This window comes from Corvus moneduloides, chromosome 1 (assembly GCF_009650955.1).
Source record: "Corvus moneduloides isolate bCorMon1 chromosome 1, bCorMon1.pri, whole genome shotgun sequence".
NCBI classification, from domain to species: domain Eukaryota; kingdom Metazoa; phylum Chordata; class Aves; order Passeriformes; family Corvidae; genus Corvus; species Corvus moneduloides.
Window position 1 is genome coordinate 25,014,376 of NC_045476.1, and position 15,612 is coordinate 25,029,987.

The following is a 15,612-nucleotide window of genomic DNA, read 5'->3' on the forward strand; positions in this document are numbered from 1 at the left end:
CTAGCATGTCTTTCAGGTTAGAAAAACATGGAATATATGTCACTCTCCTTAGCTCTAGAACCATAAAACCAGATTTGTGTAGCTGTACTTTATGGAATTCTACTTACATTGTTGTGATGGATGTGAAAAAGTCTTACTTTGCCCTTATTAAAAAAGTGAACTGATCAAAATTATAGTTCATAGTGGACCACCTGTTGACAGACCCACAGATCTAGACAAATCACTGAGCTCTGTGTAATGGCTACAAGGTCCCCAAGTGATTAATAAAAAGCAATTAAAGAATTAAAAAACCAACCAAACAAACAAAAAAAAAGTAAAAGCAAACAGATCACTTAAGGAGTGTACAGGATGCTTTTCTCCAATATGAATTACTAACCTAAGCAGTTAAGTGCTTATTTTCCTTCCGAAGTCCAATAACTTCTTGTTCTATAGTAAATCTAAATGCAAAAGGGAAAATATGACAATTCTTTAAAAGTTCTGACAATTTCTAAAAATGGTATCTGTTTTTAAAGGCACTGCAGTAATCCCTTTTTTTTTTTACAAGTTTATTACAAAAATTTGTTTTGAAATTAATCCTTTGGTTTGTTTTTCAAACCAAGAACCGTTTTACTGGGTGGATGCAGATAGATCATAGCTGTAACTGATTCTGTCTTATCACACAGGAGGCTCAGACAAGTAGGATGATTTTAACATGAATTTTAGGGGAAAATCTGCATATTTAGCCTTTTCTAGGTCAAAGTTGTACCAAATGTTTTAAAATACGTGACTGCCAAAGACTTGTGAGGCAATTAAGATTGCCTCACACTAAGATGTGAGACCACAAAACCTCCACATTTTGATTTATTTTACACACGTAGTGAAGACAAAACTACCATTTTATATATTTTAATTTCAGCCAACAAATTCTGCTTTAATTTTGTATGACAGATGACAACACTCTTAGATGAAGATATATATAAAACTCATATTCTAGTTCCAAATTCAGATGCAGTGTTTATTTCCTCTTCAGGAAAACCATTAAGCTTACCATGAAGCAAAGATTTGTGTTCATTGAAGTTATTTAGTACTAGATCAATGAGGACATTCCTACTAAACATTAGAAGAAAAACACACATACTTCTCACAAATTGATATCCTAGTTCTGGCCAGGACAGGGTTAATTTTTGCAGTAGACAGGAGGTGGCATGGCTAGGATGTGGAGGTTGTTCTACTCCATCTCACTTCGTTTTCCAGGGGTGGAGGAAGGGCTGTCTTCTGGGTTAGGTTAGCGTTTTGTTATCATTTGTATGTGAATCACCACTTCTCTCTTGAAAGCTTTTTTAATTCACATTGTTGCTGTTACTGTCCTTTTCTTATCTCATTGCTGTTTCCAGTAGATTATTGTTATCTCAACTGCAGATCTTTATCTTTTGTGCCTCCAGTTGTCCTCTTCATCCCGCTGCAGGGGGAGGGGGAGGGAAAGGGGAAGAGAGGAGTAAGGGAGCAGAACATGGTTTGGAGTTTTTTGGTGGGAGAACTAAATTGAAGAATACCATTCCTAAACCAAAGCAGCCTAGTTTGGCACCCAATGTGGGACTCAGAGAGTTGAGATAACAACAGATGTGGCCACAGAGTGTTGGAAACAAATTTGATCTAAGCATTAGTTTTACTAATAAATTTAGGTATGGAGCCACTGGTCACAGTGTTGCTTGATCTTCTCACAAGGCTGTGGTACCTAACCCTGTATATACTTCATATGTACACTAAGTGTCCACCATGAGTAGGGAGAGGGATCAGAATTGCTTTGTTCCTGTACTATGTGGTATCGGCTTTGCATAGTGAAGGTTCTCCCAACGGGAGGACGAGGCAGGACCATGAATCACCCCAAACTGGGCCAAGAGACAGTTCAGAGACAGAGTCAGAGAAGCGGGCATTTGCTTTATTCGGTGCCAGATGTGTGGGGGATCGCTGCTCCTAACATACACACACAGCTCTGCATACAGTCCAGTATTATGGGTAAAAATTATGAATATTCATCACATTCCTTGGGATAGGAGTGGTCATACAAATTACTTCTTGGAAGTCACTAATATCATTAACATACGTGCCACACATTCACTGTGTATCCTGGTGGTTGCACTGAGGAAGGCTCCTCTTCTTCCCTGGGGGTCTTTCTGATGAAGATTAGTAGTCTTCATCACAATGCACTTTTTACCTTTCTTTCTGGAGCATGTGCAGTCCTTTGTTGGATGATTCAGCAGTTTTTGTGCTGGTTTCAAACAGGTTCTCTTCCTCTCATCTTGACAAGATTAAGATGAATCCTGATTCTTAGGTTTTGTGATTAACATTTGCTCTCTCTTAATAGTTAGCTCATGCTTACCTGAGTTAACTATTGATAACCCCTTTCTCAGCCAGAGATAGCTGCCTGATTCCTATTCCCAGGTGAGCTGCAAGATATGTGAAAAGTCTTCAGCTGCCAGTTGGGCAAGCCCCTGGTGACTTGCCTGGTCCGGTGCTGGGATGTTGCGGCCCATATTATGAAACTAGATAGATGGTAGTGAAGCCATGCAACTGGGATCCCTGTCCCGGGATGTGGGCATTGACAAAGGGATAGGGAAGAGGACAGAAACTCAGCCTCTGGAGCAGCTCCCATCAAGTGTGAGAGAAAAGTATTCATTCTCACAAGTATGTTCTAGTTGCATGCTCAAGCAGAGGGAAAGCTGTGGAGAAATGTATCCGGTACCTGAGAGAATTAGCCGTGCTGGAGGTAACGTATAAAGATTCAAAAAATGGGTTCAGATCAGGTCCAGCTGACACAACCTATTACAGCGTCCCGCAGTGGTAGAGAGGAGAAGAGAGATCCAGCAGGCAGGAATTGTGCAGCAAGATTGATTCATTTAATTATTTTACAGACTCTTTTATAGACTTTTTCCTTCATAGTCTAATTGGTCAAAGGATCAGCCAACCCCTGGGATGATTGGCTAAAATCCTAAAACATCCATTGTCAAAGTATTTTTCTACTGTACCATAAACAAAGCTCTGCAAGGTCGCAGGTATTCATAATTTATAGAACTCTGCTAATATCTTCTGTGAGAGAGAAAAGTATCTCATGGGACTGGAAAGAAGCAAGAAAAATTCTTGCTTTCAGCAATATTTGTATCCACAACAACCCATGTGGCAGAAGTTTGTATGGAGTGCACCGTTGTTGTACACCAACTCATTAGCACTGATCTCAATGAAAGAAAGAGAACAGAGAGGGCTTCAAGTGACTACACAGCAATGGAATAATTTTTTCCTCCTTACCAAACTGTGCCTTGCCTGTGGAAAGACTGTCCAAGACTGCAGACAGACTCAAAAGATTCAAGCATGTTAGAGAGGAAATGTCTTATGCCCCTCCAGTATGGACCACAGTCTCTGGTACTGGAAGCATGCACTCGCTGGCTTGAGATAAAGGGCACACACCATGAGATAACATGCAGTTTTACTTTACCACAGAGAAGACATGAGAAAGTGGGATGGAAAACCTACCTCTCCCCTAGCAGCACAGGTGTGTGAGTTGAGAGGAAGGACAACCACCACAGGAAATTCTTCAGGGATAAATGCCGCTTCGGTTTCCAGTGGGCAAGTCCTCAGACAGAATGGAAGGGCTGATGTTACTTCTGATCCTCTTGAAAGGATATCCACTTCATATTTACAAGACGTGAACAATGACTACTAAGACTAGAACTAGAGGGGGCCTGCCTCCAGCAGGAGGAAAGGGACAACTGGATCTATTGATGGCCTGGTGCATCAGACCTGCAAGAGTATAATGCTTTAGCTGACACTGGCACACAGTGTACCCTGATGCCATCAAGATCTGTAGGGGCAGAATCTAACTCTATTTCTGTGGTGACAGGGAGATCCCAACAGCTGACTGTACTGGAAGTTACAGTGAGCCTGACTGGGAACAAAAGGCAAAAATCCCCCATTCTGATTGGCCCAGAGGCCCTGTGTGTCCTTGGCATAGGCTAACTCTGGAGAGGGTATTTCAAGAACCCAAGAGAGCATTGTTGGGCTTTTGGGATAGCTGCTGTGGAGACAGAGGAAATTAGACACCTCAACACCTTGCCTGGTCTCTCAGAGGACTGTTCTGCTGTGGGACTGCTGAGGGTTGAAGATCAACAGGTACCGATCACTACCACAACAGTACATCATCAACAATACCACACCAACCGGGACTCTGTGACTCCCATCCATGAGATGATTCATGAACTGGAGAGCCAGGGAGTGGTCAACAAGATTCACTCACTCTTTAATAGCCCCATATGGCCAGTGCATAAATCCAGTGGAGACTGACAGTGGACTAGTGTATCCTGGACAAAGTCATACCACGACTGAGAGCTGCTGTGATGGACATGTTGGAACTTGAGGACAATGTGGAGTCCAAGGCAGCAAAGTGGCGCCACCATGTACATTGGTAATGCATTTTTCTCCATTTCTTTGTCAAGAGAGTGCAGGCCACAGTTTGCTTTTATCTGGAGGGGCGTTCCATACACCTGGAACTGATGGGCCCAGGAGTGGAAGCACAGCCTCACTATTTGCCATGGACTGATCCAGACTGAACTTGAAGACGGTGAGGCTCCAGAACACTTGCAACATGTTGATGACATTATTGTGTGGCGCAACACAACAGAGACGGTTTTTTGAAGAAAGAAGGTAATCCACATCCTCCTGAAGGTCGATTTTGCCATAAAGCAAAGTCAAGTCAAGGCACCTGCCCAGGAATATCAGTTTTTAGGAGTAAAATAGCAAGATGGATATCATTAGATTCCAATGGACATGGTCAACAAAATAGCAGTTATGTCCCCACCAGCCAGCAAGAAGGAAACACTAACTTTCTTCAGTACTGTGGGTTTTTGAAGGATGTATATTCCAGATTACAGTCATATTGTAAACCCTCTCTATTAAATGACACAGAAGAAGAAATATTTTAAGTGGGGTCCTGAACATCAACCAGCTTTGTAACAAATTAAACAGGAGATTCCTTGGGAGCTGTAGGCCCAGTTAGGACAGGACAAAATGTGAAAAATGTGCTGTACACTGCAATCAGGGAGAATGGTCCTTCCTGGAGTCTCTGGCAAAAGGTACCCTGGGAGACTTGAAGGTAATCCCTGGGATTCTGGAGTCTGGAATGCAAAGGATCCAAGGCTGTTACACCTCTGAAAAAGAGGTACTGGCAGTTTATGAAGGTGTTCTAGCTGCTTCAGAAGTGATTGTCACTGAAGCGCAGCTCCTCCTGGCACCCTGATAGCCAGTGATGGACTGGATGCTTAAAAGGAAAGTCCTTTTCACACATCATGCTTCAGATGCAACGTGGAGTAAGTGGTTTGCACTGATCACTCAGAAAGCTCAGATAGAAACCCCTAATTGCCCAGGGATATTGGCCTGAAGGCAAAAATCACAAATCACGACTTGGCCTCAAGGCAAAAATTTTGGACTATCATCATTGGAGGAGGAAAAGATAGCATGTGCTGAGGAAGTCCCACCAAATATAATCAGCTACCAGAAAATGAAAAGTGATATGCACTCTTTACTGATGGTTCTGCTGTACTGTAGGAATATACCAAAAATCAAAAGCTGCTCTATGGAGTTCTGTGTGACGAGTTGCAGAAATCAGACAAAGTAGATCTAGGCTTCAGAGCTGTAAGACATCCAGCTGGCTTTAGATATTGCTGAATGAGAGAAATGGCCAGTGTTTAACCTCTACACTGACTTGTGGATGGTAACAAATGCTCTGTGGGGATGGCCTTCAGACCAATGGAAAAAGACCAGTTGGCTGTGTGGAGTAAACCCATCTGGACTGCTGATATGTAGCAAGACATTGCTGCGTGGGTTGTAAAACTAAGTCATGTAGATGCAAGTGTACCTAAGAATCAAGCTACTGAAGAGCAACACAACAATGGATAGATGGATTAAGCTGCCAAGGTTAAAGTGTCTCAGGTGGATCTGGATTGGCAGAATAAGGGTGAATTATGTCTGGCTCGGTGGGCCCATGATGCCTCAGGTCATCAAGGAAGAGATGCAACAGGGAGGAGATGGGCTTCTGATTGAAAGTGGACTTACCCATGGGTTCTATCTCTCAGGTTATCCACAACTGTGAAATATGCACTGTAATCAAGCAGGCCAAGCAGATAAAGCCTCTATGGTATGGAGGACAATTGTTGAAATATAAATATGGGGAGGCCTGGGAGATTGATTGCATCACACTCGGGCAAACCCACCAAGAAAGTGTACTTATGTACTATGTACTTACAGTGGTGGAAACAACCACTGGAGATGTGCTCTCACACCACTACCTGTAATGCCATCTTGGGCCTTGAAAAACAAGTCCTGTGGCAACATGGCACCCCAGAAAGAATCGAATCAGACAATGGGATTCATTTTAAAAATCACCTCATAGACACCTGGCCAAGAGAACATGCTATTGAGTGGGTGTATCATACTCATTATCATGCACCAACCTCTGGGAATATTGAACGGTACAATGGGCTGTTAAAAAACCGTATTGAGAGCCATAGGTGGTGGGATGTTCAAGCATTGGGATCTACATTTTGTGGAGGCCATCTGGTTAGTCCAGACTAGAGGCTCTGCTAATCAAGCTCCCCCCACCCAATTAAAACCTCCTCGTACCATAGAAGGGGACAAAGTCCCTGTGGTGCTGTTCCGGTTTGGCCAAATTTAGAAATATATCCTCTGAGAGATGGCAGGTCACAACCAGCCATCCCCCCACCAGGTTTGGGAAAAATAAATTTTCCTCGAAGGTCAGTGAAGGAGATAAAAACTATTTATTTAACAAACACATGGGAAAAAGATGATAATGCTAAATAATGAAATCTCTCGCTGTGGAGAAAAAATCTGGGAAAGTGTCAGAGTCCTCCCTTTGGTCTCCTCGGAGCTGGGGCTTGGCCCATGGCCAGGCCCTCTGTGCTCGGTGGAAAGTCCTCCCGATGTGTTCTGATATTGAAGCAGTCCAGCAGAAAAGGGAGAAAACCTGAAATTCCAGAGAAGGAAAAAAAGTTCAACTCTCAGTCTCTCTCCAGAGAAAAGAAACTGAAAAACTGGCCAAAAGCTGACTGGAAAACAGCAAGCCGGGTGCTTCCTCGCTCCCCTGCCGCAGCTGAAAACAAAGTCGCTATCTCTGTGTGACCTTGAACAAGCTGCAAACTGCTTTGAAAAAGTTTTGCTTAGTTTTTCCTTCCCCCTCTCAGGCTCAGTTTAAAGGCACAGAAAGGCACAAGAATTAATTTCTGGGCATACAGCAGAGATATGGGATACACACCATAAAGTCGCCCTAAGACAGGTGCATATGAGGAATATGTTTGGAAAGACAGTTTGGTTTAGTCCTGCCACAAGCAAATGTGGGATTGTTTTGCTCAAGGACTTGGGTGCACTTGGTGTGTAATGCAGAGTGATGGGAAAACGTTATGTATACCTCAAAGGGATTTGATTTTTGGGTGAGAACAGTCTGTAATGTTGAATTGTATAATATTGGTTGCTGAATGACACTGCCACTGTATGCCATAACCAACCATGGACAAGAACTATGGACTGCTCCAGATACACCAGTTGTGAGCTCCTGGTGCAGCTTGCAGCCACCCAACAGCACACCAGCCCTTCTGCCCTGGAAGACACCTAGGATGGATAGAACCCACAGTCATGGTCTAAATGAGCTCAACAGGCATCTTGGAGGGACGGCCATTGACTACAGAAATGATAACAGTGCTTTTAAATGCATATATATATATATATATATATATTTGTCTATATATATGTATATAGTTGGAAAGTGTAGGATCTGGGCATGATGCAAATGGTATAGAATAAGGGGTGGGTACTGTCCTGGTTCCGAATGGGACAGGATTAATTTTAACAGCAGGCAGAAGAGGCATGGCTAGGACCCGGAGGTTGTTCTATACCACTTCACATCATTTTCCTGGGATGGGGGAAGGGCTTTCTTCTGGGGCAGTGTAGTGTGGTGGCAGTCAGGTTGGGCTCCATGGGGTGCATCTGCATGTGAATCACTTGCTGTTCTCTTGTACAATTTTGCTATTCATATTGTTGCTATTACTGTTTGTTCTCTTTTCTCATTGCTGTTTCCAGGAGATTGTTCTTAAGTTATGATCTGTAACTTTTTTGTGCCTTCAATTTTCCTTTCCAACCCACTGCAGGGGGAGGGGAATGGGGAGTGAGTGAGTAATGCATGGTTTTGAGGTTTTTAGTGGGAGCACTAAACTGGAGAATACCATCCCTAAACCACAATATTGAGAACTACTACTAGCCAAGGAGACTATGGTTGAATTTTCTTGACCTAAGATTAGACATGTATTTCCTTATGGTCTTTAATTGCAGACCCTTTCCTCTCCTTTCTGTTAAGTACTCTGCAGAGACATAAAGCCTGACTTAACCTATATTGGAAAAGATCCCCAACCCTGTTGGTTTCCCAGTATTTTGAGATGTGACATGACACAGGTCTTCATACACCAAGTGACCATGCTGTAGGGGTGAAAGAGTCTAAGTACAATACTGGTTTTTTATACTCAACATCTATGAGCATCTCTTAAAGCAAACATCTTCCCTTTATTAATTAGTTCTACTAATGTGTTTTAGCTAGCTATTAGGGAGCTGCTCAAACAGCTTAGAAATCAAGTGTCTCTCTGAGCAGTCACAAAGGCAGGCAGGTGTTCCTTTCCAAGACAGTTAGCCACTGGGGTCTTTAGGAGGCCTAAGGAGTAAGAGAAGAATGAGCAGGCATCGAGAGATGGTTTTTCTGGGTGACACAGCTGACACAGTAAAGGAATGTTACTTGGAAATATTTCTGTGTTTAATTTGTGTTTTACTCTGATATTTGTATATCAGGCTCCTAACATAAAGCAGAATTGTTCTGCAGTAGAAGGAAACTATTGCTTGTTGTTCCACACAAAATCCTAACAGAACTTGTGCCCCCATTTTATGTATGTTTTATCAACAAAAATAAGAAGAATTCAGCTCTTCTTATACCCATAGAAGCTTTTCTCTAGTTAGTTTCCTGAATATTTTAGCTTCTATTTGACATTAGTCAGAACACTGGCAAGAAGTTCAGCACAATTATAGTGAGCTGCTAATTTAAGGGAATGTTTTTACAGTATATTTAACAGGCTATATAAATTTGAATGCTCTATGGGGAATAGTGCAGCTGTGTCATCCTATACATATCTTCTCAGCATAAACCAATGTTACAGAGTGACTGAATTATATTAAAGGGCCTTTGGAAACATGTGACTTGAAAAACTGGAAAACTGGGAAATATGAGGTTATAGCACTTGATCTTCTACCATGTTGTGATGCTACAAAAGGACTTTCTGTTCTGAGGGCCAGTAGGCATGTTTTGACTTATATAATTAAAATGTAAATGTAATCTAAAGGTAATGTGAAATGTCGTATTCATAGCATCATAGAATACCAGGTTGGAAGGAAGCTGAAGGATCATCTGGTCCAACCTTTCTTGGCAAAAGCACAATTTAAATAAGATGGTCCAGCACCCTATCCAGCTGAATCTTAAAAGTGTCCAACACTGGGGAATCCACCACTCCCCTGGGGAGATTATTTTAATGGCTGATCTCATTGTGAAAATTTTTTATTTTGCATCTAATCAGAATCTCTTCAGGAATAACTTGTATCCATTACCTCTCATCTTTTCATGTATCTCCTTGTAAAATCCATCTTCTTTTCCAGCCTTTAAATACTGGAACATGGTGATAAGGTCTCTCCTAAGGTTTCTCTTCTCAAGGCTTAACAAACGCAGTTCACTCAGGCCTTACTTACATGGCAGGCTTCCCAGTTCTTTTATCATCCCTGCAGCCCTTCTCTTAATCCTCTCCAGCTTATCCACTTCTTTTTTTTCATGGGGGGACCAAAACTGAACACCGTATGTCTTGGTTTTGAAAGACAGGTGTCTGCTAAGGAAGGCAGAAGCCTCCCTTGAAGTGGCAGATGTAACCCCTTTCCCTCTGAGTTATTATAATTTTGAAATCAAAGGCCTTTAGGAAAAGATGTGGGAAATAGGAATAACAGTTCTTTACTCTCTCTCTCTCTCTCTCTCTCTCTCTATATATATATATATCTATCTAGCCAGTCAAACAAAACAACAATAACTATGGCAGTAACAGCAAACAATCACAAACCCAGTCCCAGCCTTCTCGGCTGTCAGGCCCTTTTCCCCTTGGGTGCAGTTCCGCTCGCAGCCGGCAGGGGCGCTGGCGGCTCCCTGTGAGCAGGGCAGGTGCGATGGTTCCCCCGCGGCTGCAGGGGGCGCTCCGGAGCGAGCTCGGGGAGCACACGGCTCCGGTGCCCTGGGATCCCGGGAAGGGATGGAACAAAGGCTTCACCAACCCCTGGGCAGCTGGCCCTGGTGTCCGGCTGGAGCTTCGGGAACAGCAGGCTGGAATGGCAGGCTGGAGCGGCAGGGATGAGCCCAAATCCCGGGTGGCAGACGCGATGTATCCAAGCGGGGAACCCCCCAGAGGTCCAGGCAGGCAGGGCGAGCAGAAGCTACAATGCAGCGAAGGCTTGAATCAGCGGTGGGGCAGGGCGGCCACAGCCTGGCCTCCAGCGGGGCAAGGAAGGTGGGCCGGGGGTCCTGGGATCTTTCTCCACAGAAAGAAAAATGGCCGAAAGGAACCAGGCTCCTCTCCCCCGAGAACGCAGAGAGCGAACTGCCCCCACATCCAGGTGAAAACAAAGCAGTAGCCAGGCCCGTCCCATCCCCCTCTTTTGTCTTTCTTAAGTACAGCCATTTGTCCCCTAGCAACATGCATATGGGAAAAAATTCCTTTAACAGGAAAAAAACTAGGACTAAACTAAAACCCCAACACCGTATTGCAGCTGTGGCCTGGCAGGCACTGACTAGAGTGGGATAATGATTTCTTTATCTCTGCTGGTGACACCCTTGTTGACTCAGCCCACCATCCAGTTGTTTTCTTCACCAGAGCACCACAGTGTTTACTCATATTAGATTGTTGTCCAACAGGACCCTCAGGTCCTTTTCCACAGAGCTGCTCCCCAGCTGGGTTGTTGCAAGATTGTGTTGTGGTCCTGGATTATGTTTTCCCAGGTTCAAGACCTAACATTTGTCCTTGTTGAACTTCATAATGTTCTTGTGAGCCCACTCTTCCAGCCTATCCAGGTCTGCGTGCAGGATGACTCTCCCTTTAGAAGTGTCCTGTTTCCCACTTGGTTTGGTATCACCAGCAAACTTCACCAGGGTATGCTTGATCCCAACATCCAGATCACTTACAAAGATATTAAACAGCATTGGGTCCAGTGTTGATGTCTGGAGTATCCTGCTTGTGACAGGTTGCTAATTTGAAAAGAAGCTATTTACTACCACTTGCTGACAGGCTGGGGCCTGTCAGCCAGTTCCCCACCTACTGCATGTACCACTTGTTTATACTATAATGCATCAGTGTCTTTAGGAGGAGGCTATTGGAAACCATATCAAAAGCCTTGGAGAAATCCAGGTAGACAATGTCCACAGCTTGTCCCACATCAACCAAGCAGGTCACTTTCTCATAGAAAACTGTTAGTGTTTTCTTTGGAAAAAATTACTAATCTGCATCTGGCCAGCCTTATCTGAAGCACTAAAAAAGACATGCAAAGAAGTGCAAGCCTTGAAAAATCAGTCCTGACACTGATGTTTTGTCATGAAAGATTTGCTCTGAGTTCTCTGGAGAACTGCAGTGAGAAGCATTCTTGTGCTCAAGTGGGTTTTTAGTTGGTGCATAGAAGTAGAAAGCAAGCAGGGAAAGTTCTGATGAAACGTTACTGGAATCAAGATGCTTAATTCACCGACTTCTCCTTGGACTACAACTTTTCCAGCCAGACTCAAATTCTCCACAATTTCTGTTAAAAACAAGCTGTCTAAATGAAGTCCAAACTTAATTAAAGAAAGTAAAATGAGAGGCTTTTACAGTCGTGATATAAGATATTAAAGTACAATGTGTCTTTTCCTTTTAAAATTTCTTGTCAATTTTTTTCTCCAGGGTGACAAAGAAGCAGAACTAGGGCTGCCCTTCTCTCCTCTGTGTGATCGGAAATCTACTATGGTTGCTCAATCTCAAATAGGTATGTCCCTTTTGGTGCATGCAAAGTAACATCTTAAAAGAAAAACTTTGTCTTCCCAATAGTGCTGAGATCCTAGTGATCTCATCATTTGGAACTATCTTAAAGAGAGGAAATAAGGCACAATGGCTTTATTTCCTCCAGATTGACAATTCAAAGAGGAGACATTAAATTTATGGAGATGGTTCCATACAGTAACCAAGTTACCTCTGATGTGTCTGCAGAAATAACTACAGTACCTGGTTATGACACTTACTCCATGGTTTTGTGAGCTGTGAAGACAAGGCACACATGGGAATATCATGTGAATGAGTGTCATTGGTGTATATGAAAATGTAATGTCAGTTCCTTTGATGACCTGGGCAAAACAATTTATTCCTTTCACCCTTTCCCTCCCAATGCTTTAAACCAACCATTATTTTTCACTGAAGCCAAGCAACTAGCAAACCTTTTTCTGAGCCACCCATTCAGAAAAAGAGATCTTTTTACAGACTCACCAACAGACTTTCTCTACCGCTCCTTCAGTTACTGAGTGAAAAATTAGGGCAAGGATGAAGCAACAAGCCTGACATTTAATGAAAGAACAAGAAGGGCTAAGTGAAACTGCTTAGGGGACTTGGTGCAATGAAGAGAACATGGAAAAGGTGGATTTCTGGGTGGATTTTTATACCTTGGAAGTAAGTGAAGTATATAGAAGAGCATGTTCCAGCCTCAACTGGAGAATAGGTAGCCAAATGGAATAAAGAAGGAAAGATAACCTGGACGCTAAAATTGCAGAAAGACAGAAGACACATTATAAAAACCAAACAAAATATTTGAAGCAAGAAATTTCTCTCGAAGAATGAAACAAAAATTTCCCTGAATCTAGGAAAGTAGAGATTCATATATTTGGCTAAGAGCTGCTCCTGTTTAAAATTATTTCATTGCTCCTGGTAGGCAAGCCATTATCTCAGAGACAGCATCCCAAATTTTTCTGGCTTTGTAAGTTTAGACAATTCACCTCAGAATCTGAGTTAGAAGGCCCTATACAAGCCTGGCTTGGTTTACCAGGCTTGTGGCATTTACTCCTCTGCAACAATAACCCACCATACAACTGTGTGTTCCGCCAGTAGCTCCCTGGAGGAAAGCAGCAACAAACTTGAAGTGCTACAGTTTCAGCTAAAACTCATGCTGATGACTCCAGGACATAGGTTTATTGTTGTGCTGTGGGAGAAGATAAACTCTCCCTCTCTGGTTGCTTTGAGAGAAAGTACAGATGGATACTTCTCTTACACATCTGTTTTATCAGCTTTTAGATATGTTCCTCACTCCTTACAGGGAAGAGGGGTTGTACCTCCCCCGGGGTCCCTCTACATAGGGTTGTCTGTGCTTGGGAACCAGTTTTCCTGGTCCTCTCCTATTGTGCTCCTTTGCTCAGAAAGACCAGGAGAGGAAAGAAACTTCTGTTCCAATACCCCTTGTGTCAAGCCACTGCAAAATTAATGCTATATTAAACCATCACAAATAAAATTTACCTTAGAGGCCCTTGTCAGTAGACAAAGGCAGGCTTATTTAGTCATATACTATTTCATTTGTGCACTTTAATAATCCATTGACATTAATAGACTACTCTTTATTTTTGCCTTCTACCATTATAAAATTATTAATTTCTCAGTCTGCTGCACATTTTGACAGTGTCTTTTTCTAATGTCCCTTTTGTTAAATTGAAACCACCTATTTTTTCTGGCTGTCACTGAGATAAGACTTCCAAAGTTGTAGGCTAGATTCTCAGACAAATAATGTCTTTTCATTCATTCATTTATCTAATTAATAGCCTCAACAAATTGTTTCTTGGACTAGTAATTACATTTCTTTGCCAAAGTAAGTTCTTACTGAATTCCAAATTGTACTATTATATGGTTGGACTTGATGATTTTAAAGATCCTTTCCAACCTTAGGGATTCTATAATTGTTATCTGCACCAAGAAGCCATCAATCCTCACAAATAAAAAACCTTTGTTTTTTGTGAAATAAAATTGTACTTTTGGTTCTATCAAGGACACAGCCTAGAAATCCTGTTCTGGTGGCTCGACTTGTTTGTAGTTGCTGGTTTGCTGCTGTAAGGTCACTGTAGATGCAACAACAGTGGGCACACATTTTCATTAATGAAAGTTTTTCACAAATGCAGACTGAAGGTTTTGGCAGTATGGACTTTTTGCATGAAATTAAGCAACCCAACAAAAAAAATCTCCTCAAAGGAAAGAATGTGTCTCTCCTGTTGCATCAGGTTATGAAAAAATTGTTCAGTTTAAACAGATAAATAAAAACCCCATGAATATAAATTAATGAGCTTTATTTTGAAAACCTATTAATGTTAATTATAATGACCAATTTATTATCCTTTTCCTAATTCAATAGAATGAGTATGGCAAATATTTCTGTACCATAGTGTAGTACAGAAATTGGGAGAAATTTTTGTTGGGAAGTCAAGCTGCTTGTCAGAGAAAAAAACTACAAAGAAAACCAGACCAAGACTTTCCTATTTCTCAACAAGAATATCTAGAGCTAAAACTTCTCTGGCTCAATCTCTAGGAAGCTTGTGTTATTGAAGATCAGCCTTTATTGTCATTGTCCTCTTTTGCAGCTGATAAATGCAACAGCGGGCTTTTATTTTTGTCCTTTTACTGTCAAGAAATAAAAATGCACTTTCAGAAAACATTGGATAAAGGCTGATAAGTGCATGCTGCTGATTTTTTTTATGGTGGACTTTAGAGAAACTATCTACCCAATTTTTCCTGTGTTGATGTTCACAGGTATAATGAATGAACAGTAGGCATATGCCTGGAATTCACTCCTAGCATGCAGCATTAACTAGTAAAATCATCTTGGTGTCTAGGATACAGAAATGTTTATCCTGCTCATTCTATTGAAGGAGAAAAAGGATGATAAACTGGTCATTAGTATTAATAGGTTTTAAAACTCAGGCTCATTGTTTGATATTCAGGGTTTTAATTAGCAAACTAAATCACCATGTTTAAATCTCAATGTCTTCAGGTAAAGGGTGAGAACACACAAGGGGGGGAGGCATGTGAGAATATGGCAAAAGTTACACAATTTTTAATAAAGTCCTAATTTTTTTTCCTACAATAGCAGAAATTCCAACTTTATTATAATCCCCATTGTAAGGTAACATAGTTGAGTAACTTACTCATGTTACAGGGAATAGAGGAAAAAACACCACTTATCAAAGAAAAGTTTTCCTATGTATTTGAGTTTGTTTACCTATGGCACCTCTGCTTGTCCTTGTTGATGAGATGCAAGACCTCTCACAGGGAAAACTTGTTTATTAAACACAACTGTTTAATGTGTTTACGTGCAACTGTTCAGTATCTCACAAAACAGATGCCACTGTCTTGCTGCTGAAGTTGTGACATACTCATGTGTCTGATATCAGAGACTTGCATGCCTCAGGGTTCTTAGTGGTGATGGAGCAAATGGCAGTGGTATTACTTGCTGAGC

General features: G+C 42.0%; 1 protein-coding gene across 8 annotated transcripts in view; it reads left to right on the plus strand.

Annotated features, from left to right (window-relative positions):
• The window catches only part of PDE1C (phosphodiesterase 1C), a 367,759-nt gene that overhangs the window by 324,468 nt on the left and 27,679 nt on the right, over nt 1-15,612 (plus strand). For all 8 annotated transcript variants that reach the window (XM_032102433.1, XM_032102397.1, XM_032102379.1 and 5 more), the window contains one exon: nt 12,036-12,117. In XM_032102433.1, coding sequence (XP_031958324.1) covers nt 12,036-12,117 — 82 coding nt within the window. The remainder of the gene's footprint in view (nt 1-12,035; nt 12,118-15,612) is intronic.